Source organism: Sphaerodactylus townsendi, linkage group LG08 (genome assembly GCF_021028975.2).
Source record: "Sphaerodactylus townsendi isolate TG3544 linkage group LG08, MPM_Stown_v2.3, whole genome shotgun sequence".
In the NCBI taxonomy this organism is placed as follows: domain Eukaryota; kingdom Metazoa; phylum Chordata; class Lepidosauria; order Squamata; family Sphaerodactylidae; genus Sphaerodactylus; species Sphaerodactylus townsendi.
This window is the reverse complement of record NC_059432.1, coordinates 53,301,925-53,325,451: the sequence shown is the minus strand read 5'-3', so window position 1 is coordinate 53,325,451 and position 23,527 is coordinate 53,301,925. Positions and strand designations below refer to the sequence as shown.

At 38.3% G+C, this 23,527-nt stretch overlaps 1 protein-coding gene across 1 annotated transcript in view; it reads left to right on the top strand.

Moving 5' to 3' along the window:
• Positions 1-23,527, top strand: part of ATRNL1 (attractin like 1) — a 575,975-nt gene that overhangs the window by 224,433 nt on the left and 328,015 nt on the right. Inside the window, exon 24 of the mRNA XM_048507055.1 lies at positions 6,745-6,806. Within this exon, the coding sequence (XP_048363012.1) occupies positions 6,745-6,806 (62 nt within the window). The remainder of the gene's footprint in view (positions 1-6,744; positions 6,807-23,527) is intronic.

Here is a 23,527-nt window from a genome sequence, read left to right as displayed (position 1 = left end):
TTGGGCTTGAGCAAAACCAACAAAATTGGTAAAATTCAGGTATGGTTTTTTCTGTTTTTAAAATTATTGGTAAAACTGAAAAACCTAAATACCTGATTGGGAAAACCTGAATATTCCTAGAAAAAAACCCCCAAAATTCAGCTTCACTTGAACCTTTGGGGAATTTTTGGACGGGTTTTTTTTTTTGCAGTTTTTCATCTATATGAGCCCTTTGGGGATGGGGCGGTATAAAAGCTTAATAAATAATAATAATAATAATAATAATAATAATAATAATAATAATAATAATAATAATAATAATAATAATAATAATAATAATAATAATATATAGGGCGCATTTTTCAAGGTAGAGACAAACTTGCAGGTTTGTGGGAGACTCTCCTAATAAGAGCACCCAAGTTGGTGAAGTTTGATTCAGGAAGTCCAATGCTTTCGGTACCCAAAGGGGTAGCCCCATGTCCTTTTAGAAACCATGGGGGGGGGGGAGGAGGTTTATCTATGCAGAGTAAAGAAAGATCACCCCACAAACCTGGTAACAACAACAGCAATCTTAAAACAAAACTCTTTAAAAATACAAACAGACAATTATTTAATTTTTATAGAACCAGAACAGGGGAAGAACAGGGAAACACAAGCATTAAATTTCGGTGGGGTTTTTGGGAAACTTTTAAATAACCAAAGTCAAATCAGGCCTGTAGCCTTAGCCTGGGCTCTTGGGCCTGGGCCCTAAGTCTCCCTGCCTCATCAACCTACCACCAAATCCAAGCAGAAGCAACTAAAACAAACAGAAAATTAAAAATTAAAAAGTAATTTTTTGAAAAAATAATTAAACTGGTTCAGTCAATCCCTTTGATGCCTTTCCCAGGCAGGTAGATAGAACTCTAATCAAAGGATTCTCCAACTTTTGGGATGAACAAAAGTTTATCTGTCACTGCAAGAATATGGACTTATATTTTGCTTTTTTAGACATCAGAATCCATTCATTTTTCAGACTGAGCAGACTGTCATGCTATTTAAAATTTTGTTTTGCATCAGTAATTCTACCTGATTTAATAAGCAACAAAGAAGTTCCCTATACCATCATAGAATAAAATGAACAATTTTCAAGTTCTTGGACAGGAAACAATAAACTCTTATTTGTAAATCTTGGTGGGTCACCAGCAATATTAGCTTATAGACACAAGAAAGCATCTATGAAATGTGACCCTATCAGCTTAACCTCACAGTAAGAAAGCAATTATATGCTGTGTCTGCTGCAACTTCCAAACAACCCTTAAGGGTAATACTATGTAGAATTCATTGTTTGCTGCCTTGTTGAAATAATAAGAATGAGTCTCTTTACTCATAGAGGCATAAGAAGAGTTCTGCTGGATCAGACTAGTTGTCATCGAGTCCAGCAACTTGTTTCATACAGTGGTCAACCGGTTTATTTATTTATGTGCTATAACAATTGTACTCCACTTTTCGTTGTTATTCAAGGAGGCTTACAATAATGGTTAAAATCAGTTAAAACCAGAATAAAATAACAAACTCGTTTAGTCAGCAAAGATATTCTATAGTTAAACTATTGTAATTGGCAACATTACTGGGGCCATTATTTCTGTACTTGAAATATAGATTTGACTAAAAAATTCTCTTAGTGGAAAGAATCACAAAAATTCACCAGAAATTCACTCTTATTTGTAGATGTGAATGGACAAACTCTTCTATATGTTTTATAGGCAGGTCAGCAGTGATTGCATGAATATAGGAGATGCATAGAAACAATAAAGGAGGGAGAAGGAACCCCCATCCTTATCAGCATGTATCATTTAATAGAGGCATAGTAGATTGAGCATTTCATGCACTATGTCGCTGTATAATTGGTGATTGGCCAATAGTGGTGAAAGTGAACCAGTGACATCATTGACTTTAATTGGGCACTGCTGACTATTTTACCTTCTCTTGCCTGAACTGCTGTCCACTGGTTGCTGCTCAGCAGTAGACATGACCTTCGTACTACCTTCAGCTTACCCTTCTTTTTCTATACCCACATCAATTGTATGCAATGTGGCTTTCTGGATGTTTAATGGTCTTAAATATATCACTTGTAATTATTTTAAATATCAACACAACAATTTTTGTCTAAATCTGGTAAAGGACATTCTTTTGATGTTTCTGATTTCTAATACACAGGCATCCATACCTATACAAAATTTATGGATTAGTTGTGAAGCTGGTTGCCTTTTGATACAGTAATTTGTGTATGTAGAAAATTGAGGCATTTAGCTGATTTGGAAATAACTGATGTAATGTACCTTTATGGTGGAAACTTCCAAATGGAAAGTTGAAGATACTGAGATTGAACAAGTTAAATGTTTCAAATACCTGGGCCTGTTTTTTAACTACAATTTGAATTGGTCATCTCGTAGATCTCAAGCTATTAACTTCAGGGGTGTAGCTGGGCCAAACTGCGCCCGGTGCACATTTTATATTTTCCGCCCCCCCCCGCAGTGCCCCCCTTCCCTCCTTCCTCCCTTCCCACACTTACCTTAGTTCCTTTCCTTTTTGAGAACTTTTTCAGGCTGCAAAAGACCTGTTCTAAGTAAAAATGGCTGCTGGGAACTATACTTCCCAGGAGACCTTGTGAGCCCCAACAGGAACTAAGGTAAATGTGGGAAGGGGGAAGGGGGGTGCCAGGGGAGGGTGCCGTGAAGGGGGAGGGGGAAAGGGGAGGGGCCTGAGGGAAATTTTCCATGCCCCAGGCATGTGCCCAGTGCACGGCACACACCCCGCCCCTTGTAGCTTTGCCACTGATTAACTTAGCCAAATGCTCAGAGTCAGCAATCTCCAATTTTTATTTCTTTCAAGGAAATCAACTTCTTCCTGCTGCTACTACCATCTTTAATGTGAAAGTAATCCCACAATTGCTATATGGATTGCTGGTGTGGATACATGCATATAGCAGTGCAGTTGAATTTCCCCAAGCCCACTTTCTCCAACAAATTACAGGAATGCTTAGATGTGTCAATTACTATACAGTCTGTGCAGAAATTAAACAACCTCTCGTCAAAATGAGAACCTGGACAATTACTATCAAATATTGGCTGAATGTTCTCTTCAATTCCCAATCGATGAGTCTTGGTATAAAAAAAATCTTCATTTGATTAGATCCATTGGAATTGACCTTGACCTTTTGCTTCAGGCTGATCAATTGAGTATACTAAGGACAACTGTACAAAGAATTTGTGGGCAGGAAATTGCAACATTATTTCTACACAACCCAAGAATTTTTTCTTCATAATTCTTAGGCATCCAATTCCAATTTATCTTATCTTTCCAATTCATCTTTCCGACCCATGCACAGACGCATCTTTATGATGCCCAGGCTGAACTCCTTCCCGTCATCCATCCTTTCTAGGCGATTCTTCCGCGTGCCATACTCCATGCAGCTTTGTGCAAGTGGGGGAGAATCTCCCAGATACTCTTTAACTGTAAGCTCTATAAGGACTTAGGGGAGAAACCTATTGCCCCAGTGGCTCAGGTCAACACAGCTAAAAGCAAAAAGAAACAATTTGTTTTCCTCCTGTCTGATAGAGATCCACAACTTAAAAGCTTAGTAGTTTTGTACTTTTCACAGATTTTAACAATGAAAAATGTAATTATTAAATCTTGAATTTTTTTAGAGTGAAGACCTGTATGAATTATGAATAAGGATACAATGTAATGTCAGTTATAATGTCAGTTTTAACCCTAACTTTACCATTTTAGTTTATAAATCTCTATGAATAGATGTATATTTTAATTCTATGCCAATACAGGTATTTGTACTTGAAAATACCTTTATGTGGCTATAATTTGTAATCAGCTGGGTTGCAGTTATTGATTGCAAATTCCTTGGTAACTGTGACATAAGGGACAGAGTGACTGCTGACACCATCAGGAAAAATAATTTCTATAATGCAGGCTGTAAAGTCTTCTGCAACTTCTGATTTTCTTAGTATCTAGAAATTCCTTTAATTTTGTTTCTTGGTATTAGATAACTTCCTGTAACTAATTCTCATAAGAAGCCAGTAGATTAGGGTCCCTAGACATGGCTTGATAACTATAGGAGATTGGAGGGGAGTGGGGAGAGGTTCAGTGACAGTATGATGTCACTTCTGGCAGAAATATGGAAGCAATGTTACATTTCTCTAAGAATCACCACCCCCAGCAAAGGCTTGACAGCCTTAAAATGGATACTTAAACCTTGCACATCAATCACATGCTACTACCTCACCCTCAGTCAGGCCAGTGGTCCATGTAGCCCAGAACTGTCTACACTGGTCAGCAACAACTCTGTAAGCTTAAGAATACTAGTTTATGGGGATGAATCTACTGAGGAATCTCCATGCAGATGCTGCAGTGAATGGGAGTTTAATTCAAGGCTTCCCAAATGAAGACATGAATGAGGGGAGGGAGCGGAGAGAAGGCAACCGATGAGCATAATAAGCTAAATTAGTGTTTGTTAAAAACAGATTTTTGTAGTGACATCTGAATGTGGCCTAAGTTGTTTACAAGGCTTTAAAATTTTACTTTGTTTTGTTAATCGTCATTTAAATTTACAAGAGTTTCATGTTGTGTTTATGGAGTCCTGTGTGTAAGTGCTTCATTAGGATTTGTGTAGACTTTATGATGTCATCAGTAATAAGAGTGGAGTTGCACACATAAAGCCTTTAATTGGCATTCAAACGACAAAGAGTTAAAATGAAATGGGGCCACATCATTAATAAGATTTTTTCCCCCTCAGTTTGGTCTGTTCTGTGCTTGTTTGATGCTTATGACATCAAATATTGTATGGTATTATGTACTGTGGAAAACTGAAGTTATGAAGAATTACATGAATCTACTGGTTGCAATAATTAGCCCACTTTCAATAAAACCTGTCAGAATTAAAATGAGTGAGCAAATATAACATCTAGGAATATTAACATATTTATCTTGAAAATTACTGCACTGCAGTGCCACAAATCATGACGTTATGATGTTGTACAGGGAGGTCATGCCAGAAAGATAAATGGGTGCAAATGTCTAGTATGAGAATGTATTACATTAGTGCACGTACCACTTAAGGGAACTTAACTCTGGCAAAGTCTTCTGAGACAATCTGCCTTATGTGGAAATGTGCTTCTGTAAGCAACTTGGAGAGCAATTCAGTACAACACACTCCAAAGTACAATTCCTAAAAACTCTACTTATGTTACAAAACACTGAACAAGATTGGCTCTAGGATGTTAGTATAATCAATTGAGGTTCTACAGCCGAGAAAATTGTATGCTTCTGTATTAGAATATAGCCATTTTTTTGTGCGTTATTGAACATGGTACTTTGATGCAAGTCAATTTATAGTTCATTGAAGACTATCACCAATACTTGCCTTTTGTAAACTGGTAGGCACTAGGACCTACCTAGGCAGAACATTCTACAACAAAGAAGATCCAGCATGTTGAGTTCTGTGACAGAGGAATGTACAATCTTACCATCATCTTTTTCTGAGACAGAATATAGTACAAATGAAAATGTTAAATGCATTTTAAAGGTGATTTTTGATAAGGATATATTGCAGGAAAAGGTTTGAGTGACTTTATGCAAAAAAAAATATTCTAAATTCCAATCCAACTGCCTGCAAGGCTGCGTGGATTGGCAGACCCTCTTCAGAAAGCAGTAATCAGGTGTGCAGCCAGAACAGTTACATGAGGAGGGGGCTAAATCTTGTTCACCTACTCACCTTCCTAAATATCTTACTGCTGCTTCTGAACAGGCTGCATGTGTGCTGTCCTCCTGACATCTGAAGAGGTCACCTGTGCAGCATCTATTTGTATGTTTGGTTGACCTTTGTGCAGATCTTTCTAGAAAGATAACACTCCCTCCTTTTGCCAAAAGAAATTAAGTTTCCAAAGTTGGCAATATCTTTGTAGTTGCTTAGCAACCCCCACAGTGGCCATTAAGAACTCCTTCCTTTAAAATACAGGTATTTACTTCTACTGGAGGGTTAGATCAGATTTTTTGGCAAACCTGGGTGTGTTTTTTTAGTTTTATCAAAACATCTGTCTTGTCTGTACATGGTTCCAGTCTCTGGATTTGAGCGACCATGGATAGGCCGCGTTGAGAAATTAGCTATATTAATATTCATCTTCATTCCTTCTGCACAAATTCACATGGGAACTGTGCATGTGCAGGCCAGCTAAGAGAATAGACTTCAAAAGATTCTAGAAAGATCAGCTCATTGGAGAGCTTCCCTCTCTTTTCCATCTCGTACCTTAGTCAACAACTCTTTTTGGGCATGTGAAGGAGGGACAGAGGTGCCCTTCCCTCAGTTCTTTTTTGACCACCCTGGAGCTAGGATGTGTGTAGTTTCAGCTCTTTTATTCATGAAATAAAACATTTTTGGACTGTTCAATGAGAAAGTTTTTTACTCAATAAGAAATGCCAGTAGTGTAGGATGAAGATGGCTTAGAATGATGAACACTCATCTGCCTGGGAGAGAGCAACAACATGTTGATTTGCCATGCCTGTGCCTTATTTACACCAAAGGCTAGTAATCTTTACAGTCTAGTTGCAAATTATTGTTGTAGCACAATGATAACACAATATTCAGCAATACATGGATGCAGCCCTGATTTCCTTTGTCATGCAGAACATTTTCCTACCCATTAATTTTGTTGCTTTTTAAACAACTTTCATAGCTGGGTATGAAGGTGATTCACTTTTGTCTCTCTTTTGCAGATTGCATTTTCACAGCACAATACCATCATGGATCTGGTGCAGTTCTTTGTCACCTTCTTCAGGTAAAGTTTTTCAATAATTCAATAGACACCAAGACACATGCTGTCAAAATGTGGATTTGCTACCCCTTGTCAACAACTTTTAAAACAAACATGAGGAAATATACAAAGAAACTAGATAGGTGATGTGAATGAAACCAGCCAATTAGTTTGAAACTAATAAAGACTCAGTAGTTTCTAATAAAGGAATATGCAATAGAAATGTAAATATAATTATCAAAGGTTTACCAGTTTTATTTCACAATATTATGCAAATTCATAAATACAAGATTAGAAACACCTACTGCAGAGACTTCATTAATATTTTTTAAAGTATTTTAACGTTCTGCAAAGATGGAGAACACAGGTTTTTTTTAAAAAAATACTTCTACCTTTTGCAGACTTGGAGTGTGGTATACTTTTTGGTGGTGTTTTCTTTTATCTATCTCAGCAGAAATTTGTTGGTTTAAGAACCTTTTTATTAATAGGATGGGTTGAACCCCTTACCCACCTACCTTTATCTGTAATATACTAGTTACTACCTAAGCACCTGCATTGGCATATCACGTAAATTTGATTCCAGGATTCCCAGTTCAGGAAGCTTTCAGTCACACCCTGTGTATGAGTACAGCGTGCAGATATAACAACAATCTGTGTTTGCATCCATCATAAACAAGGAGAGTTTTACCAAGATGTATTAAGGTTGCAGTGATTCTAAAATACAGGCAAATACTTGAACTTGGCAAGTGGGCTATAGCAGGTTCTATTTATTATGAAGAAATTCCTGCTGGCCCCATTCATTTCTTTGAAACCCCACCTTAAAATGTGATGACCCAACCCTGAAAGGAAAGCTGACTGCATCCCTGCTTCTAGGACATGAGCGATTAGTTTGCTCAGAATGTGTTCAGCATACCAGAACCCTCCCCAGTGCATGCATTTGAAATTAGTGTATTAAAATCTCCTTGAATGAAAACATGAAACGAATTTTCTCAAATACGTCCATCTCCCCAAAATACGAAATTACATTACTATCCAAAATACACTGCCTGTTTACTCTGCTGTTCAGTTTCATACATTTTATAAGAGAGCCAAACAGTATTTTAACTTCTTTTAAAGTATAATTGGATTTTGTAGGGATAGTCATAGTTCTTCATATCACTATTAACTTTGGATTTATAAGCAAAAAACAGAGAAGACGCCATTACAGATGGTGCCAAGGTAATGTTCCTTGCATCTTACATACAGTTAAAAGAGTGGGATTTCATCAACCCTCACATCTCTTGTATAAATTTCCTTTGCCAACTGACTTCAACCATGGTTAATGCTACAGTGTTTATTGTCACCAAGATCTGAAAAATAATAAGAGCTTGAGGAGATGAAGTCACTCCTAATGGATCAGATGAAGAAATCATCTGTTCCAGCATTCTGTTTTCCCACAGTAGCTAACCAGGAAACCTACAAGCCAGACACTAAGGCCACTTCTTTATCATTGTCCCCCACTTCTTTATCATTGTCTCATCATTTGGTATTCATTACTTTGAACAGGAAGTTTCCATATAGCCATTTTCTTATCCATTAATCTGATTAATTCTTATATAGGATTTCAGCTGATGCTCATTACCGCATCTTCTGGTAGTGAATTGCATAAATTAATTAGGCGTTATATGAAAGCAGTTGCTTTTGTTGGTTCTAAATCTACTGCCCATCAGTTTCATTGGGTGACCTCAAGTTTTAGTTTTATGGTATAAACAGAAAGTGTTTTCTGTATCCACCTTTGTCCTCTTCTTTCTTAATTAAAATCTCTTTAGACTTTTTTGTTGAGAAGGTTCTCCAATCCGATGGTAATTTTGGCTGTTCTTTTCCAACTGAACAATATTATTTTTGAGAATGAATGACTACAGTATTCTCTATAGCAGTGGTTCTCAACCTTCCTAATGCCGCGACCCTTTAATGTAGTTCCTCATATTGTGGTGACCCCAACCTTAACATTTATCCATTTTACAGATGGAGAACACTGATGCAGAGTCTTAGGCAACCCCTGTGAAAGGGTCATTCGACCCCCAGAGGGGTCGTGACCCACAGGTTGAGAACCGCTGCTCTATAGAGTATTGCAAATGTGACTTACTTGCACTATAAATCTGCACAAGAATATCGCAAGAGTAATTGTTTATTTTCAATCCTTTCTAAATAATTCCATGGATGGAATTCTTTTTACTCGGCATTTCGATCAAGCTATGCACCATGATTTCCATATATTTTTTAGTAGATCACTGCTAGTTCAGAGTATCTATGTGAAGTCTAGATTTCTTGTTTCCATGTACATCATTTTACCTTTAACCTCATTTGCTATACTTTGTAGAGATCCTCTTGAAGCTTTTCACAATCTACTTTTGTTTTCATTGTCCTGAATAAAACCATGTAATGATTGGTAGCAACTTAAGCATTAACTGTGGTTAAGCTTGGTAGGGGGATTTACTGTGGGAGGGAAACCAAGAGTTTGATTCTGTGGCACAATGGGACTTCTTAATTCACTTTGATTTTTTAAAAAGATATGCACAATAGGAGTTAAGTTTTGCAATTACACAGAGTTTACAGAGTTAAAGTAGCTAGGCTTTGAAATCCTACTGCATATGAAGTCAAACAGGATTTTGTTAAAGGAATATTTTAGCTCTTGCCACATCTAGGTTAACAATCTTTAAATAAGAGTGGTCATCTTGTTAATATGCCTCTCTTGCTTGATACATCTACAATATGTAGAGCCTCAAGTTTGTGAAATATGTTATATAAATCAGCGTTTCCCAAACTTTTTTTTCCACAGCCCAGTTATTTTAATACCTCTTTTTCATGACTCACTAAAATGTTCTGGCTCATTTATTAGTAAAATAAATGTCACCCCACCACACATCTGCCCATGCTGGCTTGGCAGGGGTGAGCCCAGCCCCGTGCTGGGTCTCAACTGCACATGGTGGTGTCAGGGAGGCTCCCCGGGGTGCCGCTTCCACCCCCACCTCCCTCATGGCACCAGAGTCTGCTGCGAGCTGGGGCTCCATCCCCAGCCCCTTTCTGGGTGGTCGGCTGGCTGGGGAGGAGCCCCGAAGCTGCTGTATCATCCTGGTGGTCTGGGTGCAGGTGGGTGGGGCCCTCCAAGCAAGAATGGGGGTGGGGTGGTTGGCCTCAGCCCTGGACATTAGCTGACCCAGCATTCTACTTTCTAGGTCATGACCCACCATTTGAGAAACGCTGGTATATATTATTATTCTCATCAATGTATATGATATGTTATTTAGGTTTCTTATCTTGTGTACCTTGCAAGATGACCTGTATGAAAGCAGCTTCTGTCATGTGAATCCTATTACCATATATACTCGCATATAAGTTGAATTTTTCAGCACATTTTTGTGCTGAAAAAGTCCCTCTCGACTTATACGCGAGTCAAGTGTATTTTAAAAAATATGTTAGGGTTTTTACTTTGTCGGTCACTAGGGGGTGCTAGTGGCACCAAACTTCAGGGATTTTTCAAGAGACTCTCCTGATGATACTACCCAAGTTTGGTAAAGTTTGGTTCAGGGGGTCCAAAGTTATTGACCCCCAAAGGGGGTGCCCCATCCCCCATTGTTTCCAATGGGAGCTAATAGTAGATGGGGCTGCATTTTGAGGGTCGATAAGTTTGGACCCCCTGAACCAAACTTCACCAAACCTGGCTGGTATCATCAGGAGGGTCTTCTAAAGATACTCTGAAATGTTGGTACTGCTAACATAAACATCCCTCCCCTGACCAAAAACCCAGTTTTGAAGGATTTTAACTCTTGTGTTTTAGCTTGGTTGCTGATTGAGCTAAGGATTTTGTATTTTTAAAGTTATTGTTGAGACCATGTTGTTTTTGTTGACCCTCTTTTCCACTTACAGAACTAGTTTACTGTTTTTCTTTGAAATAAATATTCAAAAACATTTAACCTACTGATGCCTCAATTAATGTACTTTTATTGGTATCTATTTTTATTTCCCTCGATTTATATGCGAGTCAATAATTTTTCCCAGTTTTTTGTGGTAAAATTAGGTGCCTTAACTTATATGCGGGTTGACTTATACACGAGTATATACGGTACATCAATCATTTTGGAAGTGGAGAAAGATTGCTAGAAAAAGTGTTATGGGCTTTCCTATCTCAGTAAGTGAGTGAAGTTACAATGACTCGTAATACTTCTGTTTTACACCCCTTTCTAACTCAAATTAATATTAACAAATTGCATGTTTCTAGACTTGAATGGCTTTTAGTGCATTAGTTGTGTGGATGCTATAGACATTTTATTTCTCATGGAAAGTCCTTTCAGCAAATGGTTAGTCATTTTTTGACTTCCTCCTACCCCAACCCAATAGTAATGTAAATATGTGAATTAAAAATCTTATTAGGGTATTTTCGGCCATAGTCTTTAATAAACTGCATTTCTATATTTTGGCAAGGTCTTTATAGATCATAGATTTTTAAAAATAGGTCTCTCTTGGTGAAGAAGCTGATATTTCTGTGAATGTACTATATGGGCACTGTGAACAGTCTCACTGGCACAAAATTGTAATCCTTTCATATCTTGGAGTCCCCAGACAGGCATTATGGGTTGGATCCAACCTTTCCACAAGAAAAAAATGTGTCTGTGCATCTGTGTACTAATTGTTCTCTATAATCACTTTAAGATATTATTGCCTACATTACAACAGTGACATTAAATTGTCCCACACTTTGTGACTTCCTGTCCTGTTTCCTTCTGACAGTGTTTAGTGAAAGGATACTCCAAGCAGCTGTGGAGTGTATGGAGCTGCTCTTCTCAGAGATCTTCATCTTAGCTGGTTTTCTTTTATCATAATACTGCTTTCTTCTTTCTGTATTAAAGCATGAATTAGACCAACTTGTCTGACTAGACGAGCAAGTCATCTGTGATAAATGGGTTTGAAGATACACATTCCGCATTTACAAGACTTAGTAGAATTGTTCTTTTCTGTAGTGCAAAATGTGAACTTATAGCAAATGTTCACCCTGTGACAAAATGTTGGGGTGATGGCAGTGAAGTCTTTTTTTTTAAAGGACAAAGAGAGCCAGGCTTTGCTTTAGGCAATAATGTCATTGTATGTTATGGCAAATGACAAGCTGCTCTGTGAATCAGCCCGCCAGCTTTCCTTCCTTTCAGACACAGTAGAAATGGGACTGTGAAATGAGTGACATCAAAGAAATGAGCAACCTGTTTACAGCAGCCAAGAAATATTGCAGATTCTTATTCTGCATTGTAATAAACCAAGGCAGTAAGAAGAAGGGCAATGCACATACTAGCAGGCTTCTATAGTTGTGAATGTATTACATTTTATTGATTAGTGCTGAACAGAAGCATTTGGAATCAAATGAAATGCCATTTGTAACTTCATTACTAGAATGTTAATAAAGTATTTCCATCAAATGCTTCTGTAGCAAGGAGAACAGGGAAGAAGAGCATTGCATTTTAGATTAGTAATCTTGAATCCTTCTTTGGTAAACATTTTGAAGTTAAGGGTTTCTGAAAGTTTTTTGAACATCCCAAATATGCTTGTCAGTCAAAAATTATAATGATTAGTGTGTTCAAGGGCCAGTATGTCTCAGGAGGAAGTGCTATTAAATGAAGAGGGCCTTTCTATTAACTCAGTTTGCAAAGGATTGTAGCGGATATTTATGCAACACATTCATAAGAACATCAAACAGCCTTGATCCCTCCCACCTGCATCCATCACCCTGCCTTGCACACTGTTTAGCCAGTTGTCCTGGAGGGCCAGCAAACAAGTGTGTTACAGACTTCCCTCTGTGATACACCTCTGAAGATGCTAGCCACAGATGCAGGCAAAACGTTAGGAACAAGATCCACCAGACCACGACCACACAGCCTGGAAAACCAGTTGAATCCGGCCGTGAAAGCCTTCAACAATACATTTATTGTGGAAGTTCCCTTTCGTTACTATGGATGATAGCCATAATAAGCCAATATCCCATTAACCTCTTTAACTCCCTTTTAAAGCAAACTGTGTTCATGGCCATCACAATGCTCTTTGGTAATCCCAACTCAGAAGTAAACCTCCCTGATTCTACAGGACATACCACTTCAGTGATAGCTCATTTCTTTTGTATATGTTTTGATTTAGCCCAGCATTTACAAGGGCTTTTCCCACATTGGTCTATGAATATGAGGCAGTTTCATGTGTTTACTTCCAGTTCATGTGATGCATCTTTGCAGTAAAAGGATTTTGAATTGAGTGAGTGATATGTTGTTTAAAACAGCAATTGGAAATTCATATATATATGTATATGTATATATGTATATATGTATGTATATGTAAATATATATATGTATATATGTATGTATGTATGTATATGTAAATATATATAAATATAAATATATATATAAATATATATATGTATGTATGTATGTATGTATGTATATATATGTGTGTGTGTATATATAGAGGGTTGTTTTGTTTTGTTTTTGCTGTCAAGTTACTTGCAGCAACTCCAGTAAGATTTTCAAAGCATGGAACAGTCAGAGGTTGTTTGTCATTGTCTGCCTCCACATCACAAAAATTCCCTGGGATTCTTTGGATGTCCTTCATCCAGGGTCAACCCTGCTTAGCTTCTGAGATCTATCAAGATCCAGCTAGCTTAGGCTATCCAAGTCAGGACAAGTTTGTATTGGAATTACAGCATTCTTGAAAAAGAGCTGCATAGCTCCATGTACATCAGACCATTTTCTAAAAATAAAACCAGGTGCCTTCAGAACCTTTGAATTTTTTCACCTTCATTTTGCCAGGGGTTAGTGCAATTTTCTGGGTGGAGCTGAAGTTTAGCCTTCCCATGTTCCCTAGCTTAACTAGGACTTTAATGTCCATACAGAGTTCTTGCTTCCAACATCATGACTGCATGGCTTTCTGATTACATTTTGTATTCATAATCAGTTTAAGTGAAAACACCCTGCAATCAGACACTAAAGGACAGCCTGGGAAGGACAACCAGTAACATAAATGCAAAGGCAAGGCTTTGAAGGAGACTGGCTGTAATCTGCATTTTGTGGGAATAAGCGCCCTGGCAGTTGCACCTGCCACACCTACATGAACCTATAATGACAAAAACATCAGAATTGCTATTTTAAAAGGAAACCTTGACAAATGTTGCTATGTGTCAGAACCTGTACACAGTTGTACTATCATGATGTGGATTGGTCAGGAACAGTGTAAGATGATACGCTTTTTCTTATCTGTCACCTTCGTCTGTTCCTAACTATCCTACCACTGTGCCAGAAGGAGGATAGGAGAAATTTCTTGTAAAGAAGGCCGAACAGAGAATGTTCTGCAAGTGCAGCAGACTTTCCTGAAACAATATCGCCAGTTGGGGAAATCTGGCAACTTCATCCTTGGTTCCTCATGATCTGCATTTCTGGGCATTGCTTAAGCATGGCCCATTCCACACAGAAAATTTAAAACATCTTGCAGACATTTTAAAAAGAAACATTTTAAAAAGAATCACTGAAAAATAAGGCGTTTCAAGCCAAAACAGTTATTTCCCCCACCTGCTGCCTGAAGCTTGTCAGTTTCATTTTGTTGTCTCCACCATTTTGTGCTGCTGCAGAGATTCTCCGTGCCACAAGCTATTTGCTGAAGGTTTCTGACAGAAGTTTCTTCTGCTTGCAAGTCATCTACCCATGATTTCAGTGTATGAAATACATGAATAAAGTTCGTTTGGACTGGTGATTCCACGCAGGTGTCGTTTTTCTTTTTGTTGTTGCTGTTGTTTCAAATGGGACATCTTCAAAGCTATGACAACTTGAAATATGCACATATTGCAGATTCTCATATCAAGTTGTTGTAGCTTTGAAGATGTCTAATTGAAAACAAAAAAAGAAAAGAAAATGACACGTTTGTGGGATCACCAGTCCAAACTAAATTTATTTATGTACTTTATTACCTGAAATTGTGGGTGAATGAGCTGCAAGCAAAGGAAACCTCCATTGGAAACTTCCAGCAAATGTCCCGTGGCACGGAGCATCTTTACAGCAGCACAAAATGGTGCCTGCGAGCTGCAGAGAACATGAAAGTGGAAGCCAGTAAGTTGGGCGGGAAAATTTCATTTGACAGCATGTTTTCTGCACAGCAAACAGGGAAATTTTTGAAAATGTCTTAGGGGAAAAAAAACACTATTTAGTGTTTTCAAAATAAAACATCTTTCCAACATTTTGAGGAAAAAGCTGTGTAGAATTCCCGCAGGAAATATTTGATATTTCAGCTTCAAAACATTTTATTTGTGTTGTGCGGAATGGGCCCATGCTAGATATTTAAAAAATCATATCAAAATATGTGGGGTGGGCAGTGTTTCTCTTTTAGCCTCTTTGTAAGTTATTGCAGTGTGCATTATTTTAATATAAATGTTGGGGGAGGGGTAAATGTATAATTCAGTACTTTTCTTTGGAAGTTGCTGCAAGAACTGACTTTCTGAAGCATTTATGTGGAATACAGTAGACTGTCTTTGCAGACAGTCATATGTTATATTTTAAAGCAACTTCACTTCTTGGAAAAAGTATAAAATATTTCAGCCATGAAGGTCATGTATTCAGTTTCCTGCAGTATAGGTGCATAACATTATTTGAAATATGAGTAGCAGAAACAGAATTTCACTTAACGGGTCAGATGTTCTATTTATTCTATGGAGATTCTATTTCCATTTTTTTAAATTAAACCCCTTTGCCTATAAATCTTTTTACTCCCTCTTTGAAATAGATAAAAGAAGAAACTTTAAAGTTACTAGAGTTCAGATCTAGAACTTTATTAGGCTATAAACTATATGATCTTTACTGAAGATCTGCTTTCATTTGACAGCATGTTGTTAAAATTTGAGGGCTTTGTCAGTGTACCTTAAGCTCATGCTGTCAATTAAGTATTTTCCGGGAATGTGTTGCATCTTTCTTTATGTACTGGATAAAAATCCAAACCAGTCTTGACCATACTTTCGCCCGTTTGCAGTACCAGTCTTTTTGTTGTCCTGAGCACTATAATGCAGAGAATATGGCAACATGAAACTCAGCAAAGTCTCTCAGGGCCACAATCTGTGAGCCATGGCTAGGAACCAAGAACCTTTGGCTCTTACCATCCAACTCAAACCAAGAACTCATACCTTTGATCACTCCCAGGTTTAAATACCTGCAGCAGGAAAGGAAACAAAACCCCAGTCTAGATCTTATCCAGCTGTCAGTGATGTTCCCATGTCCAGGATTAACAGGATCATTTGGATAAATAAATCTGTTTGTATTCCTCATGTTTGTATTCCTCATCTTTACTCCAAAAGTCCATAATTCAGGATTCCTGACATTTGTCAAACATTGTCGAAGGCTTTCACGGCCGGAATCACTTGGGTGCTGTGTGGTTTCCGGGCTATATGGCCGTGTTCTAGCAGCATTCTCTCCTGACGTTTCACCTGCATCTGTGGCTGGCATCCTCTGAAGATGCCAGCCAGAGATGAAGGCGAAACGTCAGGAGAGAATGCTGCTAGAACACGGCCATACAGCCCGGAAACCACACAGCACCCAAATTTGTCAAACACTCTATATCCAGGTCAAACTCACCTGTGAGTTTTGTGCAGTAACCTCTGAAAGCAACCTGTTCTGATCTGAATCTCTTAGATTTACCAATTGTTTTTCTACTAAGTTTCCATTTTTTTATGTTGGGGGTAGTTTTTTATATCTTGGCAAATTTACGAAGTCATTCGGATGAGACAAGACAGGCCCTGTAATCACTGACTTTGGATAGTTTCTAGTCCATGTCAGCTATGAACTTCTGTCCATAGTAACTTGTATGATAGCAACATTAATACAAGCAAGTTAATTTGTATGGATAGAAATGAGTGATATTGTTCACAGAAATATAAGTGATATAATATATATACTTATGTGCAAAGGAATGCTTTTCTGTGTATGGTGAGTTTCAAATGAACTTTGGCGATTAATTTTAGAATACCATTTTGGAGGTAGAACTGCACATTAACATTTAAATTAACTTTGATTGCACTTGCATTCTAATAGATTATTTTAGATTATATAACCCATATTTAGACATTGCTTACATTCCTGACTGAAAATCGATGCTGTGGCATCAGTTGCAAGTCAGTGAATTCTACTCACAGCCTCTTTTAGAAAAGATTTACTGGTTATTGAGATGGTCAGCTGAGAGGATGAAAAACCACAATTAAAGCAGCAAAGAAAATGTCTTGGCTGTTACATATGAAAATGGTTGTCATGGATGTAAAGATCTCAGAAGATATGTTTGACAATTATAAATCAAGTTTAGCCTTGCTTAGTGGCAAACATCTCCCAAAATGTTTCAGCGACAGCTAAATGGTTGCTTGGGTGATGGGTTGATTTTGAGTAATTATGAAAATTGCCAAAACTGGAATTGGAAAATCAAACAAGTAGCCTTAGAGTATACTTATCTGGAAAGTTAAATAGATGTATGTGACAACTGCAGCAAGGACTCTATATGCACAAAAATGGTGAGACACTGGCCCATTCCACACAGACCAATAAACACAGGATAAGGAAAGTTAAAAATGGGGTTTTTTTGGGGGGGGGACTTCACACAGATCCCAGCCCTAAAACAAGTCTGCCCCATGTTATTTCCCCCAAACTGGGTTTTTGAGAATCGCACTATCCATGAGTCTTTTTAAAAATCCAGGGTTGCAGCCACTTGCAAATGAACCGGGCAGGAGACGCTTTATTTGACTGCACTTTCCTTTTTTTATTCCCCTGCTTACATCTGCATAGCCATGCAGGTGCAAAGGGTTGTATCGTGGTGTTGTGAACCATCAGCATGGCTGTGGGGGTTCATTTGTGCATGCCAGCATAGCTACACATCGGTAGGAGTTAAATTAAAAAAACCAGACATGCCTCTGTGCCAAGGCATGACAGCAACCTGCATTGTTTTTGTGGGCTCCAATCGCTGCCTGCCTGGATGCATATGTATGCAAAAACAGGAAAGTGGGTTACTTTATCCTGACTGCAACCCACTATACATTTGCTGTATGGAAAGGGCCAATAAGACACCAACAAAAGAGGACTGGATTTTAAGAGTTATAAATATGCAGAAATGGCAAAGCTGACGGCATTAAGAGATAACAGCTTGGACAATTTTTCACAACACTGGAAACCTTTTACAGAATACCTTTTGAAAAACTATTCAAATGCAGTAGTGTCAGTGTTTGAAATCTAAAGAAAGCTGTAGATTGTAATTACCGGAAGACAATTAAGAAACAATTGCTGAATCAAAATGTTAATTGTATGAATTGAAATTAAAGTTAACCTGTAGTCGAAGGTGAGATAGCTGGAAGTCCCTATACAATGTGTAATGGGTTGTGTTTTGTTTATATGTGTGTGTTATTAATAGTGTGCAAGAATGTTATTTCCTTTTCTTCCATTTCAGTTTACATTTTCATAGTTCTACTTTTCATTGTTGTGTCTTTAGTGCAGTTCTCCATGGGACTGTGCGGGCACAGGCTGCCCACAGAGAACTGACCAGAACTAGAAGCTTTTGAGTGCTTTGAGTGCTATCCTCTCTCCTCTCCAGAGCAGATAGCAGGTTGGTTTTCCACCCAAATGGTCACTTCAGAGGAGACAGAGAAAACTATCTCTTCACCACTATGGAGAGAGGACCTGCATAGCTGAGCACTTCAATTTATTTCGGGATCTTTTCTTCCTTGATGATGGCATTATTCAAGAAGTTTTCCAAATGTGGCACTAAGATGAATCAGAACAACACGCAAGACTCTGATATGTGTCCATCTTGCTGTCTTTCCACTCTAAAGGCCTGAAATGAACAAGCTTCAAAGCTTAAGGCTATTCTGTGGAAAAAGTCTCTCACTTTGGTGGATATACCGGTACCTGTAACTGTTGTTCATCAAGTGTCTTCTGTGCAGGCACACATCCCTCCCACTTTTCTCCACTGTGAGGATTGGTTTCACTGCATCGTTTCACCACATCTCTTCCATGGCAGTAAAGGAGGAACTGAGGGAGTAGCTCTCTCCCCACCTCCTTTCACATGACCATTTGGGTAGGAAACCAGCACACTCTTTATCCTGGAGGAGGGGGGGGGGGTGCTCCAAGAGCTCAAAAGCTTTTAAAAGCTTTTTGGTTAGTTCTTTGTAGATGGCCTGCATCTGCTTAGTCCCATGCATTCCTGAAGACATTTGATAAACAACAGTTACAGGTAAGTGCAAGTTTGTTTTATTGCTTGAGTCTTACCGCAGATTTCAATGCAATGTGCAGGGCTATTTTCACAAATCTCTCCTCGTTTCAACGGGAGACTTCAGCTTTCTTCCCTAGCTGTTCCTGGGGCCAGAAGCAGGATTTTGGGAGGCATTTTGGACTGCGTGGAAGGGTAGAATTGAAGAAAATTGCTACCACCATTGTTCCTGTGGACATCCTAGATGGGATACAAACTGATATGTGTTCTATTATTATTTTTCATTTGAATAAATTTAACTCAGAATCAACCTTCCTTCTATAACATTTATGACACTACAGTTTATGCTAATGACACTGAAAGTTCTTATATTTGTCTGAATTCCTTGACAGAAATTAAATTCACTCAGGTTTACTTCAACAGCGAAACACTGACTTTGATGGTTCCTCCATAGGTTGAGGCACATATGCACTGTCAGTATGTCACTCTTTTTCAGTCTTGCTGAGCTTAGATATTTTTGATTCTCTTTAAACCTAGCAAATCACACTGTACTTTAAAAAAAAATGACTTCATGTATGCCCCCACTTTTCTTCCTAGTTGGGACCCAAAGGAGCTTACATAGTTATATCTTCCATTTTATCATCGCAGCATCCCTACGAAGTTGATTAGGCTGAGAGTGTATAACTGGTCAAAGTTCATCTAGCAAACTTCCATGGCAGAGTGGGTATTCAAACCAGGATCTCCCAGATCCTAGCACCACACTACACCACTGCAGTACACCACACTGGCTCTTGCTTCATGGTGGACCTATTGTACAGTCAACAAGCTTGATTTATTTTCCTGCAGATGATAGTTGATTTTAGGTCAAGGTTACCATATTTAGTTACAATCCTGAAATGCTAAATAAGCTGTTGAAATTATTTGTTTATTGAAAACAAAGAACTTCAGAATGGATAATCTATTTTTTCTTATTCCCCCATCAAGCAAGGAACACAGGGCAGACAGTCCCCTTCCCTTCCCATTATAACCACACAATGGGCTTGTGAAAAAGTGTCACTTTCAGGGCACAGTGGAGTTTTGAACCTGGGTCTCCTGGGCTGCAGACCAATATTTTAATCACTGTAACAGACTTGTTCAATATTAAGCTTATGATTAATTGTAAGTCAAATTCAAACTTCTCAAAAATTAATTTCAATCCTTGATGTAAGTATTCAAAATTTACGATGATGGTTGCAGTTCCAGCATTGTCAGTTTCATTTAGTTATATTCATTCAATGTTTTCACTGACCCATGTAAAATTTTTACTACATTGAATGTTATATTTTATGTAAAACTGTACCAACAATGAAAATTTACAAGCACAGCATTTCCTGTAGCTTATTCACATCACTTTTATCCATGGCACTTCTTACTTCTTGGCATATACCAAAGACAGAGATTATACAGTGACTAATACACAGTTTAAGATGCAAGTTATTACCTTACTGAACAGCCACCCATCAACTGAGGTGCAAATTTTTAAAATCCCACTACTGTTAAACAGTGGTTGATTTTAGATCATATTTTAATCAGCAGTAAACAGGACCTTTATCCCACAGTCCAAATTAGCACTCCAAAGTGAATGGTTTCCCACCTTAACAGCTTGTCTTTGCTGAAGGACTGGGCAGCTGTGTATAAGCTGGTTCCACTTTAAGACCTAAATATTTAATTACAATCCTGAGTAGACCTGCTTTAATATTTCTTTCTAGGACATTAGTACATGCTATTGTACCATGGGAAATCCTGGGCAAGTCATATATGAACAGAGAGGAGATACCATGAAGGGAATGGAACTTCAATACTATTAGTGCTGTGAAAACCAGAAGGATTATTTTGCAACCCAACACCAACTTGGCACTGGTAGAATATTGCAGTTGCAACACAAGTGTTGTATCATCTGAACATATAAAGTTCCCTTATACTCTATTAGACCATTTGTATCTCTAGCTCAGTGTTGACTGACTGGCAGTGGCTCTCTAAGGTTCATTCCGCACATGCAGAATAATGCACTTTCAAATTGCTTTCAGTGCTCTTAGAAGCTGTGCGGAATGGCAAAATCCACTTGCAAACAGTTGTGAAAGTGGTTTGAAAACGCATTATTTTGCGTGTGCAGAAGGGGCCTAAGATCCAAGCATATTCTGCCTGATATCCTTGACTTGGCAATGCATGTGTTTAATCTCTGAGCAAAGTGAATAGTCTCAGAAATTCCATGGAAGATAGAAGCCCCTGTCTCATGGATATACTTGGGAAGTGCCAAGAGCTCAGTCCTCAGAAGGAGGACTTTAAATATGCCCAAGTGCTCATGCAATGGAATGCACAAGAACAGTATGCTATATGTTGTTGACTAACTTGTTGTGAAAAGTTCCCATAGCACAGAGTTGTAAGCTATAGTGTTGCAGTCAAAGATCTGCTCACAACCTGAGTTGGATCTTGAAAGAACTCAGTTTCAGGTAACTGGCTCAAGGTTAAATCAGCCTTCCATTCTTGTGAGGTTGGTGAAATTAGTACCCAGCTTGCTGGGGTTACCATGTAGATGACTGGGGAAGACATTGGCAAACCACCCTGCAAACATGCCTGGTAAACATTGTGATGTGATGTTTCCCCATGGGTCAGTAACAACCTGGTGCTTGCTCGGGTGACTACTACTTCCTTTATCTATAGCTTGGTATTACTGCTGTCAAATATTCAGAATGCCACCTACGTCCAACTGAAATAAATAGCAAGACTCTCATGGATTACATTATGACTTGTTTGTACCCTCCCCTAACAACGGTTAAAGCTGGTTTTGCTGAAAAGTTGCTCTTTGCAGAACTTTAACAGAACAATTTCCTTTTAAATGCTGTTCACAGCATTTCACAAAGTGTACAGAAGAAGCTAATATTGCTTGATTTACCAAGCCATCTGAAAAATTAATGTCTTGACCATCTGAAAACCCTGAATAATATGAAGCCGCAGGAATTCCAAAGCATAAAAGTTCAGGGAACTTAAATGTAATCAAGTATTTTTTCTTGCATTAATGCAAACTTGGTTTTACCATAGATATTTATCTACTCTGCTTTTTAATATTTCATGTGTGGCGGCTGCAACAATTCATTCCACGTGAGGCAGTTGTGGCATAAAAAGCTTGCTCGAAGAAATCTCATATTATTTGTAATTCTCTACATTACGTTTTTCATAAATGCTCTTGAATTATTGTGAGCCTGATGAAACAGGGATATCTTACAAACTTGTAAGCGGTCATGCAGGAGCAGCTAGAAATGAATGGTGATTCCCAGGTCAGGGCATTGAATGAGACACTGCAAGGGGATCAATGGCAAAACACTTTTGTTTGGCAAAAGTGTAAGAATGCATGTGACGGAGCTGTATAACTGACACTGTAGATGATAGAGAATTGATCATGGTAAGGGATTCTGTATTTGTCAAGGGAGTTGCTTGCTGTAAATGTGCTTTCACTTTCTGGCTTCAATCTGAAGAATTCTTCTCTGGCTACAATACGAAGAATACAATATACTTGGAATCAGATTTAGTCAATAAAATAGGAATTACTTCTAAGTAGAAATGCTTAGGTTTGTTCCCTCCATTTCTGAAGAGCCAGGTTTGCATTTGGGAAGGATTTTGGAATCTGATAGATGCCAAGTGACACCTATCACATAGAATGTATGTGAGTGTTTTAAGTTTCATCTACCGTATATACTCGCATATAAGTCGAATTTTTCAGCACATTTTTTGTGATGAAAAAGCCCCCCTCAACTTATACGCGAGCCAAGTGTATTTTAAAAAATATTTTAGGGTTTTTTTTTACTTTTATTAAATTTCGGCTTTGTAGGGGAAGGCATTTTTTAGGATAGGTGGCTTAACCAAAATTTCAGGGATTTTCAAAGAGACTCTCCTGATGATACCTACCCAAGTTTGGTAAAGAGTTTGGTTCAGGGGTCCAAAGGTTATGGACCCCCCCCCAGTAAGGGGAAATTACCGCGCATCCCATTGTTTCTAATGGGGAGACTAATAATAGTAGATGGGGCTACATTTTGAGGGTCCATAACTTTAGACCCCCTAAACCAAACTTCACCAAACCTGGGTGGTATCATCAGGATAATCTCTTGCTGATACCTGCCAGGTTTGGTGATGTTTGGTTTAGGGGGTCCAAAGTTATGGATCCCCAAAGTGGGTGCTCCCATCCCCCATTGTTTCCAATGGAAGCTAATAGTAGATGGGGCTACCCTTTTGAAGGTCCATAACTTTGGACCCCCTGAATCAAACTTCACCAAACCTGGGTGGTATCATCAGGAAGGTCTCCTAAAGATACTCTGAAATGTTGGTACTGCTAACATAAACATTCCTCCCCTGACCAAAAATCCAGTTTTGAAATATTATAACTCTTGTGTTTTAGCTTGGTTGCTGATTGAGCTAAGGTTTTTGTACTTTTAAAGTTATTGTTGAGACCATATTGTTTTTGTTGACCCTCTTTTCCACTTACA